Below are 21,796 nucleotides of genomic sequence, written 5' to 3'. Positions count from 1 at the left end.
CAGAAAAAATATGGAGACTAAAAATAAGATTTGAATATTCAAATTTGGATGCAACTCTCCCAACTTGGTCCCCTGGTCCCTCATTCTCCTTACAAACTTTAGTCTTTGACAAAGCGGTGTTGGGGGAATGATGAGAAAGGAAAGAAGTTGGTTGTCTGTAAAGCAGCAGATGTGGCAGTAACAGGACGAAGACCAAACGGAAAGGCGGGAAAATAATAGAGAAAGCTTAGATAAAATAACCAAAGAAAACCATTACATTTCTGCGATTTCAGGCAGAAATGTCTTGTGTGAACTTGACGCAGGAGACTTCCAGTTATATCTCCTGTGAGGTTAGGCATCTTCTATCAGAGGTAATAAGCTTTAGGTGTTGATGGTGAATTGGTTACGGCATGCCTTCCTCTCAGATTTGACGTCGTTGCGTGCTCCGGTTCATGAGTTGACGCGGCAAAACCACTTGGGCTCGGGATCCAAATTCCCGAGTTATCACGGTAGAGCAAAAGTGTGGCTTTTGATTCAGTGGTATAAGGCAGCTACAGTTTTATGACGCAAATGAATACTCCCAAGGGTGGTGGGATGGTGAAGGCTAGGAAAAAAAAAAAAAAAAAAAAAAAAAAGTTTGTTTAGTTGGATTTCAATCTGCCACGTTGTGTTCCTCACAAGCCAGTGGAATTTTTCCTCAACAGGTATGCATGTAATAATGTGTTTCGTGACGTATTGGTACTTAATGATTCAAATCCAAGTCCGATAATAAGAGTATTATTATTATTATTATTATTATTATTATTATTATTATTATTATTATTATTTGCAAGACAACAATTGTTAGGCCTAAAGCGATTTGGGATACACAATTTTCCAGTAAGATCTGAGGTTCCTGGATGTTTACAGACCACGTTTTTCTTGATTTTCTAAAAAATGTTTTCCGGTTCTTATGCTAATCGTGAATCGTGATTCCTGTTTATAACTGAATGCAATGGCAACAGGAGAGTCACATACAAACAGAAAATTGATAATTATTTTTCTTTTTATATTTTAATAACATAAATTGTCCTGAGTTCCAAAATTTGCCAAGGAAAAAGCGCAATAAAATTTGAGTATAAATCAATCGCTAGGAAGCCTTGAAGGCTGCTATTCCCGTCAGATCTGATGTTACCAAATGTTCAACAGAATAAAAGAAAAAAAAATACGTGCACTGATATTTAACCCATATTCTTGATTTTATAAGCTTACAGTTACTCAATGCCGCGATTTTTATTAGGAGCCATCTAGATCATATGTCAGACGGCCTTGCCTTGTTATTCATTTCCCTGCCTATAGCTTCTCCTTCGAATGGACTAAACATTTTGCCTGGTACGTAAATCTAATAGCCACAGTGCCCGCTTAACTCGAATTTCGTTCGGTATTTACCTGAATCACACGCACGGCATTTCAAGGTCAAATTGAGGCCCACATAATCGGTCACATTTCAACCAAGTGCAACAAGTGTTGCTTAAACGATTGGTCTTGCATACAACGACGCCATTCTGGGCTTGAAAAGGACTTTAACACAGCCGCATGAATCGAAGTCCTTGTGAATGTTTTAAATTCTCAGAGGTAACCACAGAAATATTTCTAAGCTAAAACACTTTATAAAGATCACACGGTCTTTTTCGCGCCAATCCCTACAACCTTTTCAATGACGTCACTGTCAGCGAGAAAGAATGTGGTTCCAACACTTTGACTCAGGTCTTCAGGGGCGCAAAACTGCACCAGTGTAATTCGAATGCCAAGGAAGATAACTACTGTACTAAAATAACCCCTAATAAGAGAACCTTCCCTTTTGCAAACGCTATATCACAAGATACGCCCGCTAATCATCGACAGCAAGTACCGCTGAAAGTCTTACGCTTCACACAGATGAAATTTACATATGATGTCCCAACAGGGGCAATTAAACTGCACCTGCTGAACATCACAAATGTTGTCACAAATGACGATCGCAATTACGACGAGTTAGGGGAGCCATTTCCTCGATCTTAATCGAAGGAAGACGAAGCCCCTCCGTTCCACAGAGCGCCTGGCGGGGAATATGGCTGGGGAGAACAACGCAAAACCCAAGTTTCTGAGGCTTCTGGTGCTGTGCGTCGGGCTCTCTCTCCTGGCGTTTTCGTTCCTGCTGCACACGCAGGATTTACGAATCTTTTCATGGGCCGAGTTGGGAGGTGGCGATCACAGCCAGCTGGCAACGGTTGCGGCCGCTTCGCCTGGGACGAGGCACCACCGAGAAGGATTATCTTTCGTGCGAGCAAATACCGACAGCTATGGCGACACTGAAAACAAATCTGACAAGCAACTTCTCAGGGAAGGAAGGGATTATATACTTTCCGAAAAGGACAATGATGATTTACCCGAACGCACAGCAACCTTACAACCGCTCGCCTCAGGGGCTACGAACAGATCCAGCCTAGTGGCGGGAAACGATTCGAAAGAGCAACTGGAATGGGAACACACGATGGAGACGAGATTCGCCGAGAGAAAGGATTTGCTGGAAGAGAAGTGTGAGAATTACAACGGGAGCATTCCAAAAGACGTGAAGAGAACGCTGAGGGACGCCTTTCTTTATTCGCGAAAGTACAGCTTCCTGATCTGCGTCACTGCTAAGGTAATATCGCAGCCGTTTTCTAAATCCAGTTCTACGGAGTAACATTTTTTTCGTTTCGTGAACGTGGAATATATTTTCTGAAATACTGTATCACTTTACATTTTTTTTCCTCGTATGGGTATTCCATCCTGCTGTCGGCAAGTTTAAATTTCGTACCCCTCAATTAGAGCTAATCTGTAACGCGTCAAGCTCCTGAGCAGCTATGAGTTTATTTTGACCTTTTTTATACAAAAGTGTAGATATCTTCTGAATAACAATGTTAATAATGCGATCATACACTCAAATTATTTATCGCCACTTTTAGGTTTGTTTTATATGAATCTGCTTATTTTTGATAAAAGGTCGTATTAATTCCAGGACCAGTTTTCAGACTATTTGGCATATTTGATCAAATTGGGCACCGCGCGCCAGAGTTACTGTTTGACGCCTTTTGTGTCTTCTAAGAGGAATAAACCGCTACCAGAAACATCCAACCCCACTGCAAATTGCTATTGGTGTGCTCTGTAAGAACGACAAGAATATTTTTAATCGTTTTCCAAATTATTCTATAACTTGCAACTATGATGAAATGCGACGGTTTCGAAAATATGTAGTTTCTGCTGCACGGAAATCGCTTACTCAGCGCCTCAGTGGCGTGATCGGTATGGGCTTAACCTGCCACCTCGGTGGCCGCGAGGTTCGATTCTCGGGCATTCCACTGAAGTGTTAGAGGTGTGTGTTTCTGGTGAAAGAAATTCACTTTCGACGTGGTTCGTAGGTCACGTAAAGTCGTTGCTCCCGTTGCTGAATAAGCACTGATTCCATGCAACGTTAAAGCACCATACAAACAAGAGCTCGCTTACTGCTCCTTCTAGACAAATTCGGACGCTGTCAGCTAAGTTATTATTATTATTTTTAATCACGTTTTCTCATAATGAAGTCCTTGACCGGCAATGGAACTTTACCTTTCCTTTTAAATTCAGTTGCCCGAAGCATGTAAAGCTGGTCTCCAACGCTTAGGATTTTTTGGGTCTTCTTTTGTGTTGCATATCTGACCACAATAAAGACAGAGCTCCTTGGAGCTAAAATCCGAACTAACAGAACGGCGTATCTGTTTGGTAGTCACAGATGTACCTTCATTTTCATCTGAAATGCTTGGCCCCTTCGGAATATGTGATACAGTGGCAATCTTTGCGATAAAATACTGCAAGTTTTTAGGTTCTTCTTGTAAAAGATGTTACAGTTCTGAATCTAAACGGTCTCCGTATACCAAGCTTGCTTTATGATAGACAATATGCGATCGCTTCCTGGCTTGCTTTCTTAGATTTTTTTTTTTTTTACAATCTCCTACACAGCGGAATTAAATAATACACCGAGCTTCTTTGTTCTGCATTATTACTCCTCTTCATTTACGCTCGACAAGTATCGGAAAATGAACTAGTCTTTATATAATTTGACAAATTATATTTAAGACCTAATAAACAGTGAAGATTCAACCATTTTACAGATCAGTCTGCCAGGCAGATAAAGCTACATACACATCTTTTTGCCATAAATATGTAAAATTTGCCCAAATGAATGTAACCCTTATGGCAGATTGCACATAAAAACTTATTCTCTGCTATATGTTTTGGTGTCATTGGATTCCGCATACCCGAAAACCTACGTTTAGACACCAAACTAATCTTTCAAAAGGCCTGTTCACACCAGGAAACATTGTTTGGAAACAAAGTTTGCAAACAGTTTGTAATTTGTAAAAATTTTCCAAATAAAGTTTGCAAACCGTTTGCAACAGTTTGTTGTTTGGAAACAGTTTGCAAATAGTTTGGAAACAAAGTTTGCAAACTGTTTGCAAACACCTTTTACTGCATATTCGTTTCCCATCCAGAATGGAAGACATTTAGTCTTTCTGTGTGTACATGTATATATACCTAGTATGATGTATTGTTATATGGGCATATATATATCTATATATATATATATATATATATATATATATATATATATATATGAATAATTATCACATCGAACGTGATCCATTTATATATCAATTCAAGCTACAAATGTCCTTTAAAGGACATTTGTAGCTTGAATTGATATATAATGGATCACGGTTCGATGTGATAATTATTCATAACAAAAGGCTACGTGCTGTCAAACGCTCGAATTGGCCAACATGGTAGACGGGTTCCATATCGATTCTAATTACGAAAAGCATCCAGATCGAGGGTGATTTGTAAGGTCAGAATCGGTATGAACTTATAGCGTCTCTGTTGGCTGATTGGATAAGCGTCACTGACAGTCCTGATTTCGTCCCCGTCCACTTGGACGGTGGTTCGATCCCATGGGGGACGAAATTATTATCAATTAAAAAATTCCCCTTCGGTACATATATGAAAATATATCATTTGGGAGGTAAAGTGAATTTAGATATTAAAGGACATTTGTGGCTTGAATGATATATAAATGGATCACGGTTCGATGTGATAATTATTCATAACAAAAGGCTACGTGCTGTCAAACGCTCGAATTGGCCAACATGGTAGACGGGGTGTTCCATATCGATTCTAATTATTACGAAAGCATCCAGATCGGGGAGGGTGATTTGTAAGGTCAGAATCGGTATGAACTTATAGCGTCTCTGTTGGCTGATTGGATAGCGTCACTGACAGTCCTGATTTCGTCCCCGTTCACTTGGACGGTGGTTCGATCCCATGGGGGACGAAATTATTATCAATTAAAAAATTCCCCTTCGGTACATATATGAAAATATATCATTTGGGAGGTAAAGTGAAATTTAGATATTAAATGGACATTTGTAGCTTGAATTGATATATATATATATATATATATATATATATATATATTGAGAAAAACTTATCAAACATTAAGGGGTTATGTTCAATTTCTCCCGGACTATATTCCTTAATGCACACCTTACTCTTTGGAAGCTTGAATTTCAAGTCAGTGGCCCCCGTGGGCTTGTTCCATATGAATAGAGTTCATCTTGTGAATAATATAATAATAATATAATATAATGATAAAGTTCGGCAGATGAAGACTGGGCTGCTGAACAACGTACTAAAGACCGAACATGTGCGCGTATGATATAACCAACCCCGCCTACTTAAATGGCTGCTGATGAATCTGCATGTAGATTAATATCCCCAAAAGAGAGAGTAAAAATCGATCAACTCTCATTAAGACTTGGACTCGGGGCCACGGCAGGGGAGAATCTATAGCCATATCACTATACGCTGTTTTTTTCCATCTGTCCATCCGCTGTGGTGTTTTTGTATGGTAACACTGCGTCCCGGGCTTTAGATAGTTACATTCAGCTTACATTCAACGATTATAATAATATCCTATTTCGAATATTAACGGTGTAATTCGCATACAGTAAATTATTTAAACACTTTTCAGTTGCAAATGTACACCCAGATATCCTTTTATTTACCTAAAACTTACACATAGCGTAACTATCTAAAGCCCGGGACGCAGTGTTGTTACCTATACAAAAAACACCACGGGCGGATGGACAGATGAAAAAAAACAGTATAATTACCGCAAATATAGAGCTCCGGAAACCAAAAGGTGTGAATGGGACGAAAAATGTTATCCAGAAACTAATTCCCGGCTGGCAGAACTCTGTCTCAAAAAGCTACTCTTATAAAATATGTCACTGATAATTGTTGAAAATACTGGTCTGCTATTTAACCTTACAAAAGATCGAATCTTGGCACGAGCGATTCGTTCCTATACCTCTATTCTCAAAATCGAATTTAGTTTTAAACGGAAATAATATCTATACATGATATGTATGAAGAAGTTGAGTTCGCCGCACGCTGGTCGTTGTAGTTAATTCACCACGTCCTATCACTCATAAACCCCAATTTGGTTACATAACCGCGTCCTATCACGTGTAAACCCCAATTACAGTAATGTGGCAACCGTTGGTTCACTGGCAATTGGCCTGTCTAGTATAGCAACAGGAACACAATTAATCGGCTGATGGATGCCCTTCACCACGGAACTATGGCTGGTTCAATTAAAGGTAGATCTTGGGTGAGCCCTATGTCTACGAGACGTTCGTTTGGCGGCCGCCAAACAAACGTCTCGTAGGCCTAGGGCTCATCCAAAGAATCTACCATAAAGTGAATCAGCTATGGTGACTACAGAAACGAATTGCGAGCCACAAAGGACAAGAAATAAGCCTAGAGTAACTAACTGACCGAGCGGTGAAGAAGTGATTTAGATTAAATAATATTCATTATATAAGTTTTGACGTTACGTAAGACGTGGAAATTCGGGTACGAGCATGAGTGAGGTCGAGAGCACTCCGGCTGAGTGCGACTAATTACTTCTCCATAATTAAATGCGAAAGTTAGCTGCCCAAAAACCGAAGGCTATCTCAACTCCATTTCAGACGAGGAACTCAAAAGTTTTATACACACACACACACACACACACACACACACACACACCACACACATATATATATATATATATATATATATATATATATATTATTATTATTATCTAACCCCATTAAATACAAGGAAACCCACGAACAATTCCGCCACTGAAGTAAGATTATATATTATTGATAATAAAAACAGAAGAACGGAAAAGTATTATATTCCTATAATGTTCTTAACCCATTTCAGTCGTATATTAACGATACAAGAACGGATAAACCGATATACTGAGGTGCATTTATTCCGTATAATCTACTTACGATTTATCACATTCTATTCAACGTATGAATATATAATAACAATATTATTCGGCGTTTCTATTCTCCGTCAACACTTGTGACCCAATGGTATTTGGTTAGACTAAAACAAAATCTTAATGCCAAATATGGAATTTTTATTTTATTGTATCATGGTCGGGTATTAAAATAAATCAGACGCACACAGATACAACAAATTTCGCATCCTTGTACCCAGCAGAACAAATCCTTAGGATACGTATAAATAAATAAGGTCGTTTGCTGTTCAGGCTTTGTTGAATTCCCATGGTTAGTGAAGGATTGATTGTACGATATTGAGAGTACGGGTTTCCTACGCTTTGCAACATGTGATTCCCTAAATGATTACAAACTGCAGAGAAGGATGTGTTATCATTTTCGTATTTTACTGTTAGCCAATAAATAAATCAAATAAAAGTTCAGGGAGGGACGACTGAGTAATCTGGATTCTAACGCCAGTGTGATTAAAAAAAAATATAACGGAAGCAATGTCAATTACAAACATTTAGAAGTGGTGGCTTGGACATCACTTAGGGGGATATTTAAATACGTGGTAGTGTCAGCTAGGCTCTGGAAACATGAGTTGGTAGACCCAGGAATACTTGTACTTAATGAGAAATGTAAATTCGGAGTAGTGTTAAGTTTAGGATATGGTAGCTTAGAAAAGCAACCTTCAAGTCATTATCAAAAGCTAACAAACTTACCCAGTAACCGAAGTTTTGGCGAAAGCAGAAATGGACTTGAACCATCGGAATGAGTAGTCGAGTTGAGACTTTATCACTCTCCTACATGAAAATAATTCCCGAAGTAGTGCTGAACACTGCAAAACTTGATTAGGTTAGGCAACTTATCGTCGATTACATTAAACATTGAAAAGACGCTTATCTCAAATGTTTTTCTGGTCGAATTCATTCAAAACAACATCAAACCACAAGAAAACATGGGCCATTTTTCCCCCCGCTTGGACTGTAGTACTACACAAAACCTTGGTCTTACCAGTAACAACAACCGTTTCATGGCTCGCTGCCCGTAGTACTGAGTTATATATTATGCTTCACTTATAGCTCATTTTATGCAATCTAGTGTGTATCAAAGCACACAGGAGTTAGCAAGAACGACTGAATGGTCTGCGCCCATATCACTGCTCATTGGCGTCACCACAAACAAAACATTCCCAACGTTTCCACTCACCGCTTGAACATGCCACGGCATGACGGCCCAGACCGTGAGGTTTACCACGGCCTACTTCGTTAATTTCCTTCCTCATTTCCATTGTTAGCAATGAAGAGCAGATTATTGCTTTTTATTCTCAGATGAATATGTAAACAACAATACCAGTGGTAAACTACTAGCGTTTATTTTTGCTGTGAGTTAAACATAAATGCTAGAATCGGTTACTCTTAGCCTTCATTTTTTCCCTTTGATAGAGCAGGAATATAGCTATCGTTAGAGGGTTTGGATATAATTATATTAAGTAAGTGATTTTTGCCTTGCCTCGTTTGCAACACCTGGGAATAAATAATCAAATTAAACTCCTTATAAAGTCAATCAGGCGAATCCGTCGTCAAGCAAATTACATGAATATCATCTCTACCAATTAAAAGAAATCAATCCAAATTTAAATCTTACCTCAGTTTTGGTAATTCCGTAAGATTTTTTTCTTTTTTTATTAAATGTTATAAGTCTTTGCCGTGCAGAAATAAGTCGGGAATTAAACCACATACGAAGGAGAGAGAGAGAGGGAGAGAGAGAGAGAGAGAGAGAGAGAGAGAGAGAGAGAGAGAATGGGGCTGTCCTCCATTCTCACATTTTCTGTACGTTATTTTCACACGTTTCCTTGTTGCCTTCTTAACTACGTACTTTCCACATACACCCCCAGGAACTGGCAGCCCTATGCCGTCTCTTTCAAAGGTGAGTTATAGTCATTATAAATCAAGCTTGGAGGGGAGATGTGTAGACAGATGAAGAACGAGAGAGATATCCCGTGTATGAATGTATTCTTCCTCAGCTTTCTTTTCTTTTAAGCTTTTTAATACAGGCTGGGAATTTTTTCTATAATCATCATATTTATCATCACCAGAGTGCCACAACTATAACTATTCATTTGAATTGACAGATATTCATCTTTGCGTGTGAATATGTGAAGAGCAGGATACTTCAAGATCGAACCGTTAAAGTTTGAAATAACATACCGATGTATATCGCCTATGCAGCCTCCTTCAGCTGATCAACTTTTGTGAGATACTATACTCTGTTTTTTTCCCATCTGTCCACAAGCCTGTGGTGTTTGCGTATGGCAACACTGCGTTCCGGGCTTTAGATAGTTACGCTATGTGTAAGTTTTAGGTAAATGAAAGGATATCTGGGTGTGCATTTGCAACTGAAAAGTGTTTAAATAATTTACTGTATGCGAATTACACCGTTAATATTCGAAATTGGATATTATTATAATAGTTAAATGTAAGCTGAATGTCACTAATACTCTGTTTTTTTTCAAAAATCTGTCCCATCCGCCGGTGGTGGTGTTTTTGTATGGTAACACTGCGTGCCCGGGCTTTAGATGTTACTTCGGCTTCATCAACGATTATACAAATAATTCCTATTTCGAATATTAACGGTATAATTCGCATTCAGGGTAAATTATTTAAAACACTTTTCAGTTGCAATGTTACACCCAATATCCTTTTATTTAACCTTAACACTTAACACAGGCGTAAAAAACTATTTAACCGGGACGCCAGTGTTACCATACCCAAACAAAACCATTGGCGGGTGGACAGATGGAAAAAAACCGAGTATAGTGAAGTACTGAAGTCATTCTATGGCACCACGTCTCCAGTTCTGAGCTGGTTTTCTTAGAAGTTATCTACCTCTAGAAGGCTGCCTGATGAATGTAACCGGCAGGTGTCATTCAGTTCTGTTCGCCGGGTCGCCCGTCTTTTTAGTTACCCTGCTTACAACCACAGGTAAACATATGGAAACCCAACCTCCCTCCAACTCTATACTAATCTGCTACGCCATCTTTCAGGGAGGCGCCTCAACATGGAAGACCCACTTGCTTCGAATGAACGGATACACGAAGTACATCGAACATCCCCATGAAACAAATCTCAAAAAAAGAATGATTGCTGAGTAAGTCTATGAGGCCGTACTCTGATAGCAAACAGATTAGTACCTTCACAACTTGGTAGTACATATATGTTGCTTCCCTCTGCCTATCACTAGTATTCGAAAGTTTATCTATGTGGGGAATTTATCTTCCTTGCTCTTACAATTTTCCTCATGCCACAGACAGTACTTATAATCTTCCTTCAGTCTAGAGGAGGTACTGCTAATCCTTTCTCACTCCGGAAGTGTTGCCTATGGTCTATCCCTATAATAATGTAGTGTTTATAACTTTCCTTCTCTTCCGAAGGACTGCTTAAAATTGTCCCTGATTCACCTTTTGGTACTTATAACCTTCCCTCAATTACAAGTGATGCTATAGTAGATTCACATTAACTGTGCATCTGATGTCTAAGCCCGTCCCTTACGACGCTCCTGATTGGCGGTTGAAAAGCAATCACAGAGCTGGGATTTTGGAAACGCTCTCGAGAGAGAATGAACATAGGCAAGACGTGTTTCACCTCTCTTGATGAATACTTTTGAAAGACGTACCCCTCAGGAGAGGTGGGGCATACAAACTGCCAAGTGAACTCTCTCGAGAGACTGGGAGTTTTCAGCCCTGTGATTGGCTTAACAACAGCCTATCAGGAGCGTCGTAAGGGACTAGCCTATACATCAGATGCGCGGTTGATGTAAATTTACTATAGTAGCAAGGGTGAAACTGAAACAAAGTTTCAATGCAATGCTTTTGTTGAGTTGTGGTAAGCATGCATAAAAACTACGATTTTAATTGCCATCCAATTATGCTTTTAATATTTTGTCAAAGAAAACTAATGAGATGGCTTTGTCTGTCCGTCTGCACTTAAAAACTACTTAGGCTAGAGGGCTGCAAATTGGTATGCTCGTCATCCACAATCTAATAATCAAACATACAAAATTGCAGCCTTCTAGCCTCAGTAGTTTTTTTTTTTTTTTTTTTTTTACTTAAGGTTAAATTTAGCCGTGATCGTGCCACTACCGTTCAGTGGCTGAAAGTTTCATGGGCCGCGGCTCATACAGCATTTTACCGAGGCCTCGATTTCTTCGGTGCATGTTTTAGTTGTTTAAATTATGCCATTAACCTTCAGTTAAAAAAATATGTTTTTCTAAAAATGAAATGGTACTAAACTTAGCTGGGAAAAAATGTAATTAATGGACGGAATGTGGAGCTACTTCTTAACTCAAAACGAGTCACTCACTTCATCCCCAAAGATTTTATAAACTTATGAAAACATTGTTCAGTCTTTGAACGACAGGTTATTAGAAATTGCTCTAATATTAAGGAGTGTAAATGTTTTCAGGAAACTCCTGAGCAGCTCTGAGCTCTACAGAAAAATGCACCGAGAGGAAGAGGAGGTCACCCGTGTGATATCGGTGAGGCATCCGTTTTCCCGCCTCGTGTCCGCTTATACGGACAAGTTCGTCAACGGCAGCCTGTCGTCCCCGGGGAAAAACAAGTATGGTCTTCTGACACGTTTCTGTCTTTTTGTGTTCTGCCTCGTTGGCTGGAAATTGATATTACAATGAAATATATTGATGTTGCATTTTTTTGGACGGGGGTTCTAGGGGTATACCACTTACTGATGACGGTCGGCCCCCAAGTAAGAAGCTGAATCCTGAAAGTTCTGAAACGTATTTGCCAGGTAAGAATGCTTGTGATAACCAAGGCTAGGTTGTATCAGGATGGGCTCAGGCAACGTTGCTGTTTTTTCTTCACAACATTGGCTTTTACCAGTCTTATCATATGCCGTTTTTCGTTTTTTTTTTTTTTACGTTAGTTATGATTTAATGGTTAGAAAGCCGAAAATTTAATGCCTAGACTGCGTATTTTCCGATGTAGAATTATTTTTCGTAACTTAAATAAATTACACGTCACTGGCTTAGCATAAAGTATTTTTGATGTAGAAAAATAAAGGATTTCAATATAATTCATTTTATAACTTTATTTTCATAATAAAACATAAAAAGGCAAAGTTAAGAATTTTATTCCTCAGTGCCGTGGCCTGTGGTCGGAAAAACCACGGAGGGTTGCCAGATGTCACCAGAAAGCCACAGTAGTAGACGAAATTCCTCAAAACGGCAACCCTAATTGGCTGTGAACGATCACATCCACCTTGAATTACACCCTAGATAGTCTTTTCCCCAGGTTACCTATTAACATTAATATTTTTGAAATGTATATGCTTGTGGAATCAGCCTGTAAGATCATATGGTAAGCAATCTCCCATTAATAATAAATTATTATACTCGTATAGGTTTTTATTAAAAAGTACAAGCAAGTTCTAAACAAAATGACTGAATTTATTTAGTTTCCTACTTCCATTGTTTGGAATTTTCGACCTTCCAGCATGCTGAGAGTTAGACTAAGCTGGCCTTTGAATGGGCCTTGGTGGCCAGGCCCGAGTCAGATCATCGAATGGTTCCTTAACTTGACATATTTTCGTCCGTATGAGGACATAGAGACCGGGTATTGCAGCAATTATTATTTGATTCTGTTGATTGGTAAGAGTCCAAAGGTTCGCACTGGGACTCATATGTCCTTCATCATCCTACCACAGCTAAGCACCATCTTGAGACAATGGCCTGTGATGGCAGAAAGCTGACTCAGTGATGCCAACCCCTCTGCCCCTACAGGAGACGAGAAATTACCCTACATAACTGAAAATGACCCAACATTCTGCGGCTATGATAATAAAGATATCCTTAGATTATGTTTATATGCAATATCATGAATACTAATAAGCATATTGATCTAAACCTACCTTGTTACAATTACCCTACACTTGAAAAAATTACCCTTCTCTCTAAGATTTTGCCCATATTACCCAACGCGCAGGCAACTCACCCTACAGTTGGCAACACTGAGCTGGCTTAATCTCATTAACCAACCTATCACCTGTTGTCATCTCGTAGCCCAGCAGGTGCCTTGGCGTGCTTGCCAAGGCGAGACGCGTCGGTTCCTTTTTAAATAATTTTAATTGTGATTAGAAAGCCCTCCTTCCTGAGCTTTGGTGAGATTTTGAGAAACAACCTCGTGGAAGAACTGAGGGGAAAAAGGAATGAAGCCATTAAGAATATAAATGCCACATCTACAAGTGTACTTTAATTATATGTGTAAAAATTCCCATTTGTTTATAATAATAATAATAATAATAATAATAATAATAAAGACTAGTCCAGGGCAGGAGTATTGAATTATAGACCTGCTAGCTATAGTAGATTCACATCAACCGTGCATCCGAGATCTAGGCCAGTCCCTTACGACGCTTCTGATTGGCTCATGATAAGCCAGTCACGGGGCTGCAAAACAGTGTCTTGACTCTCTCGAGAGAGTTCACATGGGTAGGATCCAAGTTTCACCTCTCCTGAGGTATACGTCTTTCAGGAGAGGTAGAGCATACATCCTGCCTATGTGAACTCTCGAGAGAGACGGAGAGTTTCCAGCACCGTGATTGGCTTACCAACAGCCAATCAGGAGCGTCGTAAGGAACTGGCCTAGACATCAAATGCACGGTTGATGTGAATCTACTAAAGTCATCTGTGGTGAGAAGCGGTCAGGACAGGGCATGGGGCTTGCAACGTCATCCCAGAAGACTTGTTGAAAAGCTGAAAGTTAATACCTAGAATGCCACACCTCCAAGGGAAAAATGTAGGTCATTGATAATGACGATAATAATAATAATAGCATCTTAGCCACCGGAAATATAAGTTGCTGATTTCTTCTGTCTTCTCACCCCAGATTGAACCTGTACGAGATAGCCTTGAGACTGATGGGCAAACCTGTTTCACCCTCAGTACAAGTTGCTGTCCCCTTTTCTGTTTTTCTCAGGAGCGTCATAGAAGAAAATGTAAGTAATAGCATGAAATTTCCAATGAAGATGAAAGTGATCTTGCCAACCTAATATAATCAGTCATCAATTCTTGCCTAATATAGCATTACAGTATCTATCTATTATGATGTTGTCTAGCCTAATTCCATCTTGCTTAGCAGAACGTCTCATGTAGTCTAACCTAACCTGAGATAGTGAAAACCTAATCTATTCTCATCTATCTAGCATTAGCCTGTTTTAACTAACGTACCACTATCTAGCTCAGCATTGCCTTACCGTATTTAATTTAAAATGAATTGACTTTAATAATTTCTTACCTGAAATAACTTTACCTTACTATATGTAAACTAATTTTTTTTTACGTTGTTTAACCTAATCTAACCATCAACTCAACTAGCCTATCTATGGTTTTTCAAGACTTACAACTACCACTTATATCTATCTTTTTTATAGGTTTCACCCAATTAGGTCTTAGTCTTTTAACTCAACTGGCGCTCTCATAGCCCAGCTGACACTAGAATGTACCATTCTCCCAGAGTTGTGCGAAGGATATGTCCAAGCCATCTCCATCTTGTACGATCATCATCTCAACTACATATGTAACTCTGATAATTTTCTTTATGGTATCATTCCTAACACTATCCTGCCATCTGACTCCGTATATTCTTGCCATAGTTTTGTTCTCAAATCCAGAAAATCTTTCGAACAGTATTATTGTCAAACCATGATTTGTGCCCTTACTGGACATATAGTACAATGTCAATCTGTTTGACTTCCAAATCTTATTGAGTTTGCCATTTTTGCCTTTCCTAATACACAGAATGTCAACTCACAAGAACCTTCCCTGGAAATTTTCGTTCCTAAATACATGAAACTTTCGATTAAATGTTGTTTTGGCCTATTTTTTCTATTCTGTCTTCATGATTTTTTATTTTTCTTAGATTTATTTTGAGTCCCATCAATAGAGGCATGTGCTGCATTTTATTAAGAAAACGTTGCAAATCATTTGGTCTTTTGCCAATTACAACAGCATAACCTGTCACATTTCTATATTTACTGCAACATAAAACCTTTCTTCCATCTCTTGTTACTTTTTTCGTTGTGACATCTGTGAGAAGCGCAAACGGTAAAGGTGAAATAACATTTCCTTGTAGCACCCCACAATATACAGCAAATTCAGTTGCTAGACCCCATGAACTTTAGCTTTGCATCTGATATATATATATATATATATATATATATATATATATATATATATATATATATATATATATATATCTTTATATGCATATAATATATACATATATATATATATATATATATATATATATATATATATATATATAGCAATTTGTTGTTGCGGGGAAGGACATTCTTTATTTCTTTCTAAGTACGTTATTCAGCTGCTGACGATTCAATACGTCAAGTCCCATTTTCAAAGCTGTGTAATAAAAGAAACAGACTTTAAAAAACAGACTCGGAATGAAAAAATGAGAAATTTTTTTTTTACATATAACATAAAATCATAAACGTCAGCAGCTGAAATACTATATATATATATATATAAATATAAGATATATATCTATATTCTATTATATATATATATCTATATATATATATATATATATATATATATAATCTGTGTGTGCGAGCACGTGCATGCCCTCAAGTATATAAGAATGATTCCTTTCGTTATGTGTCATGATTCCCAGAAGGGCGGGGCGGTGGACATGAACAGGCACTGGCGCCCCTACAGCACCAACTGCAGACCCTGCCACGTCCCGTTCGATTACATCGTGAAGCTGGAGACCTTCGAGGAGGACCTCCGCTACCTCGTCCTCAAACTCGGTATCAAAGAGATCAACGTGACGACCCAGAAGAACAAATCGAGCAAGAGCAAATCTCCGACCTACGAAGCCTATTACAGGAATATCTCGGACGACATCATCGCTAGACTCTATGCCATCTACAAAGAGGATTTCCGTCTCTTTGGCTACGAAGTGCCGCAGTTTGTGAAAGAAGCTTTGTCTAAAACCGTCCGGTGATCTGAGAGTTACTTTTTCGGAGACAGTCATCACGTGGATTAAACTTATTAGTAACCAGAGCAAAAGAAGCTCTTAAACTCTCGACATCAATATCACACTTGTGCTGGACAGTCGTTTCTGGGTATATCTTTTCAATGGGCACTTACCCAAGCCTGCGGTGTCAAAGATGGTGCATAAAAAAATTGGCAAATATGCTCCGCTTTCTCATAGCCCGGTTGCACGTCATTCCAAAAGCATTTGCATGTAATGGGACCTACTCTGACTTAAATCACATCGGTGGAATGTCAAGACTAAGTGTGTGTGAGCTTTGTGATGGTGATAATCCTGAAGACATTGCTGATTCAAGTGCGGGAATGTTTTTTGAACAGTTATCACCTAAGGAAAATGGTTCTCGGTGTACAGGCGTCTCAGGGGAGTAATACCCAGGGGGAAATATTATTGACTTGAGCGAAAGATTCTTAGACCGTAATCGTAATTTAGAATTGTGTGTACAATCATTTCGGGATGGTAACGTTCCTGGAAAAAAATTCTTGATCTATACGCACGTGTCTGAACGGTAAATAATCACCAAGTGAAGTTATTCACCCGAGTATTAATTTATGAGAACAGTAACTCTTCAATTAAATCTGGGTATAATTTAGTTGTTGGGAAAGGATCATATCAGAAAAACTAGTTTGATCAGAAATTGCCTTTTTCGGAAGGAAACACATCAGAAAAAGAATTAACTGCGTCTCAGAAGTTTTTGCGAAAGTATCGGGAAAAATTATTCTTATTGTAAGTTAGTTTCTGGGAAAGTAACACATCAGAAAAAAAACAACACTAATGTAAACATTAGTGTTGTTTTTTCTGATTTGTAAGTTAGCTGTTCGGGCAGGAAACTAGAAAGAGGCACTCTGAATATGAGTTAGATAAAAATTCATTCAGCAGACGTTAGCTTTGAAACAGCTCTCCAAAGTAAAAAAAAAAAAAAAAAAAAAAAAAAAAAAAAAAAAAAAAAAAAAAAAAAATTACCATAAAACTATAAGCACGATAAATGATCTGTGGTAAAGTCAGGCGTTAAAATGTCCTAATTGCTGAGACTGAAATGAGATTGCTAAATTTTTTACTTTTTCATTTACTTCTTCATTTCAGTAATGTGAGTAGATTCTTGATTCATTAGTTGCAGGAGTAGTGGGGCAGGGAGTGCTGTCTTTGCTCTCTTCTGGAGATAGCACATCTTAGTGGAGACCGCCTTTTTAGTTTTCTGTAAAAGACAACTATTGAGATGGCTATTTGTCTGTCCGTCCGCCCTCAAATCTTAAAAACTACCGAGGCTAGAGGGCTGCAAATTGATAAGTTGATCATCCACCCTCCAATCATCAAACATATCAAATTACAGCCCTCTAGCGGCAGTATTTTTAATTTTCTTTAAGGTTAAATTTAACCACGGTCGTGCGTCTGGCACCACTATAGGTGCCAGCAACACAGGGCACCACTGGGCCGTGGCTGAAAGTGTTTTGGGCTGCGGTTGAGAATTTCATGGGACTTGACTGAGAGTTTCATTCAATATTATACGCTGAACAGAAAACTCGATTGCCCCGAAGAAACTTCGGCGCATTATTTTTTAATTGTTTTTGAAGTGAGACCATTGAAGACAGCAGAATTATAACATGATGTTGTATGTCCTGAAAGTTACTGTAATGCAACAAAGGCAGATGATTTCATAAAGATTAATTATTTTTCATTATATGACGTTTAATTATCCTATAATTTTATCCATACTTTAATCAGTTTCACTTTAGTTTAACCAGATCACTGAGCTGATTAATAGCCCTCCTACGGGTGGTCCGAAGGATTAGATTTTTATTTACGTTGCTAGGAACCAATTGGTTACTTAGCAACTGGACTTACAGCTTATTGTGGGATCCGGACCACATTATATCGAGAAATGAATTTACAATCACAAGAAATAAATTCCCGTTTCCATGTAGGCTGAGCGGCCGGGGAATCGAACTCGCGACTACCGAATCGGTAGGCGAGCGCGTAACTCACTCATCCAATGAGCAACACTCCACCGCTGTGCGGATCATGATGGTCACGAAGGAGACGATAGAACCGTTTGAAGAAGAAGGTGGTGAAAGATATCGGGTTGATCAACGTGGTCGGGGCGAAGACTGTAACGACCTGTTTAAACAGAAACGAAATATTATATGTTAATGTCAAGGATTTAAAGTTTAGTCAACCAAACCATCAATACATTTAACGACCCCCCTAGGTAGTGCCGTCAGTTCACCTCACGTAGGCATTATTTACGTTTCTTTGTATCGTCCCTTCGTCCTCTTGCGGCGACCCCGTTCATTCCATTCATGTTCTCTTTCTTCACTTTTATTTTCCACCTTATGCTAACAATTGTTTCATAATGCAAATGCTATGTTTTACTCCTGATACACCTTTCAAACCCTTACTTTTAATTTCCTTTCATCGCTGAATGACCTCATAGATCCCAGCGCTTGGCCATTGGCCTAATATTATATTCCATTCATTCCAATACATATAACAACACACATAGTCATAGTCAGGTGACAGTTTCTTAGAAGAAGGATTTTGTGTACAGGATCTTTCTTTGAGGTCTCTCTTAGCTTGCATTCCAAGAACCTGCATTCGATCCTAATACAGATGAGGAAAGACATGTATGAACTTCCTATAGAACCCAATGCACTATTCAATTTTGATATAGCAATTGTGCATGCTGCAAATTTATGGTTATGGTAGCTCAGTTGGTTCCTCCTGGACTACACATGTTAGTGGTGGTCCTAAATACACGATGAAGTTTGACAGATGGGGCGAGCCCATAGTCTACCAGCAGTGAGTCATCATCTACAACTTCATGGTCCAAGCTTAGGGGGAGAGGGGCCTTTAGGGCTGATCAAATGTATAGTACCTATATGTTTGGTCTTTGGAGCATTGTGCGACTATGCAATGGCCTGTCTCTTGCCTCTACGACTCATGATAGACCTTGAAACCCTTAATGGCCAGAGTCAGATTGCGTGAAGGGGATGGGGGGACGCGGGGCTAAAGTAGATTAACATCAACCGTGCATCTGATGTCTAGGCCAGTCCCTTACAACGCTCCTGATTGGCTGTTGATAAGCCATTCGTAGGGCTGGCAACTCTCAGTCTCTCTCGAGAGTTCACACAGGCAGGATGTAAGTTCCAGCTCTCCTGAGAGATACTTTTGAAAGACGTATCCCTCAGGAGAGCTGGAACATACATCCTGCCTATGTGAACTCTCAAGAGAGACTAAGAGTTCCCAGTCCTGTGACTGGCTTATCAACAGCCAATCAGGAGCAACGTAAGGGACTGACCTAGACATCAGATGCACGGTTGATGTGAATCTACTATAGCAACCCCATTCCAAATTCTGAATATCAAGAAAAGTTTAATTTCATCACAAAGGAAGGACTGAAGCTGATGCTTCAGGTTCCCCACTAGCTATGATCAGGCTTTATTTCAGAATGTCAGTAAGTGCTGAAGGTAAGGAAGCTCTCAGGTAGCGCTACGTAATATAAGGCTTTTTTTTTTTCCAAGAGAGAAATACCTACCCGTAAGTAGTCGTGATAGGGGTTTGATTAAACATTTTTTTAGTTTATTTTTCAAAAATTTTTGTGCACATTCAATTCTGATAATAGAGGTTTATTTTATTTATTTTTTTTCTTTTTTTGCGCAACTGTAACCATCCTTCGATGTGGAAAAAGTTTCTGGTGTCGGTTTCCTATGCAGCTTATATTACAGTATTTTTTGCATTTCTAAAACTGATGCCGGTGTAGGTAATACAGTGATATAAAATCTGTCAAGAAATTTTTATGTAGAACTGTGTTTACCTGGATTATAATATAACATATGGATAGAATGAAATATAGAATTTAGGCCAAACGCCAAGCGCTGGAAACTTCGAGGCCATTCGGTGATGAAACGGAAATTGACAGTAAAGAGGTTTGAAGGATGTAACAGGAGTAAAACCTCGTAGTTGCACTAAATGAATCTACTGTTAGGAGAGAGTGGAAAGCAGGGATGCACCGATACGGATACTTGTTGCCTCCATATTATTCTGTTATTTAGGAGAATATATATTGTTACTAAAATCATTCTTGTTCTCTGGTTGTTGTATATTAAAGGTTCAAAAGTTGAGAGGTTATACAATTGGGTTATATACCCAATTTCAAAGCCATACACTCTATTAAAAAAGAACATGAAGTATAGCTATTTAGTCTACTGTGCCCTTGACTGTGAAACATTTGTTGATTGAATGTCCCAGATTCGGGAATTTGAGACATAAGTTCCTGTCTTGGGGTCGTGACAGAGTAGGTAATTTCATCCTAACTACAATTCTTGGAAAGGATTGTAATATGGAGCAGTTATATAAATTTATGGGGGAGGCGGGCCTCCTCAAAAAAATTTGAATTATACATAGATTGTCTATGTAAGAGCTTATATATATGAACAAAATTTTTATATACATATATTTATGGTTATTTTTATATGAAATTTATTAAAATATTCTTTTTTTCTGTTTAATTTATTTCGGTGTCAAATACCCAGATGTTTGACGCCAGATTTAATAGACACAATCAATCAATCAGCTATTTAGTATTTAATCCCTTTATTTACTGGATATAGTCTGGATTATGGCTACCATTAGAAGACTTTCAGCAATATAGGTACGTTGTGCTTACTCGAGTTCATATGGTGACCAGGACGAGGAATCTGAAATCACTAATATATACTTTTATTCTGATTTTTAATTTAAATATTGGCTAGAAACAGTGAACCGATTCATTTATTTAGATTATGAAAGGTCCTGGTAATGGGATGGTTAATCCTTTGCCTCATTACAATACATAGAATGGTTCTATTAAGTAATCCCAAGAAAAATGAGATACCGGTACATAAATAAAAATAAGAATACGCCAGAGTTTGTTTCACAAATTCTTTGCAAGTTCCAACTCATACTGGACTTGGACCATCTGAACTAAGTTGAAATTATAATTCTATTAAAGATAATATGCAATATATATCCTAGAAATTAAAATGTGGTACAGAAAATTGATTTTATGCCAGCTAGGCAGCTACTTTGCAAATTGTAATTGAAAAAAAAAAGAACTCTATGTTTAAATTTTTAAAAATCAAAGTTTAGTACCTTCAGATTGTAGTTAAGAAATCCGTATACTATTGACAAAAGTATCGGCTGGTATCGGGCAGAAATTCACGATACCGATACCACAAAATCTAGCCGATACCACCGATACCAATACTTGAGCACATCCCTAGTGGAAAGTAAAATGGAAAAAACAGAGAATGTGTGCGGAAGTACAGTAATAGGAATGAAAGGGGTTGCGGCTAAGAACGGAAAGTACGCTGTAAACCAC

At 38.5% G+C, this 21,796-nt stretch overlaps 1 protein-coding gene across 3 annotated transcripts; it reads left to right on the top strand.

The window, feature by feature from the left end:
* Window positions 1-126: 126 nt before the first annotated feature.
* LOC135203161 (carbohydrate sulfotransferase 11-like) lies at window positions 127-18,081 on the top strand. 3 transcript variants are annotated; one of them, XM_064232847.1, is made up of 5 exons: window positions 127-350; window positions 10,402-10,505; window positions 11,819-11,974; window positions 14,257-14,365; window positions 16,060-18,081. In XM_064232847.1, exons 1-5 carry the CDS (start codon window positions 279-281, stop codon window positions 16,390-16,392), a joined length of 774 nt encoding a protein of 257 aa, XP_064088917.1. In that variant the 5' UTR covers window positions 127-278; the 3' UTR covers window positions 16,393-18,081. The 3 variants fall into 3 exon arrangements, with proteins under 3 accessions (XP_064088917.1, XP_064088916.1, XP_064088915.1); XM_064232846.1 differs by lacking the exon at window positions 127-350 and adding an exon at window positions 2,020-2,641 and having other exon boundaries at window positions 16,063-18,081; XM_064232845.1 differs by lacking the exon at window positions 127-350 and adding an exon at window positions 2,020-2,641.
* Window positions 18,082-21,796: the final 3,715 nt, after the last annotated feature.

The sequence above is a fragment of the Macrobrachium nipponense genome, chromosome 33 (genome assembly GCF_015104395.2).
Source record: "Macrobrachium nipponense isolate FS-2020 chromosome 33, ASM1510439v2, whole genome shotgun sequence".
Lineage (NCBI taxonomy): Eukaryota > Metazoa > Arthropoda > Malacostraca > Decapoda > Palaemonidae > Macrobrachium > Macrobrachium nipponense.
Note: the sequence above shows the minus strand (reverse complement) of the source record. Positions and strands in the feature narration are given on the sequence as shown.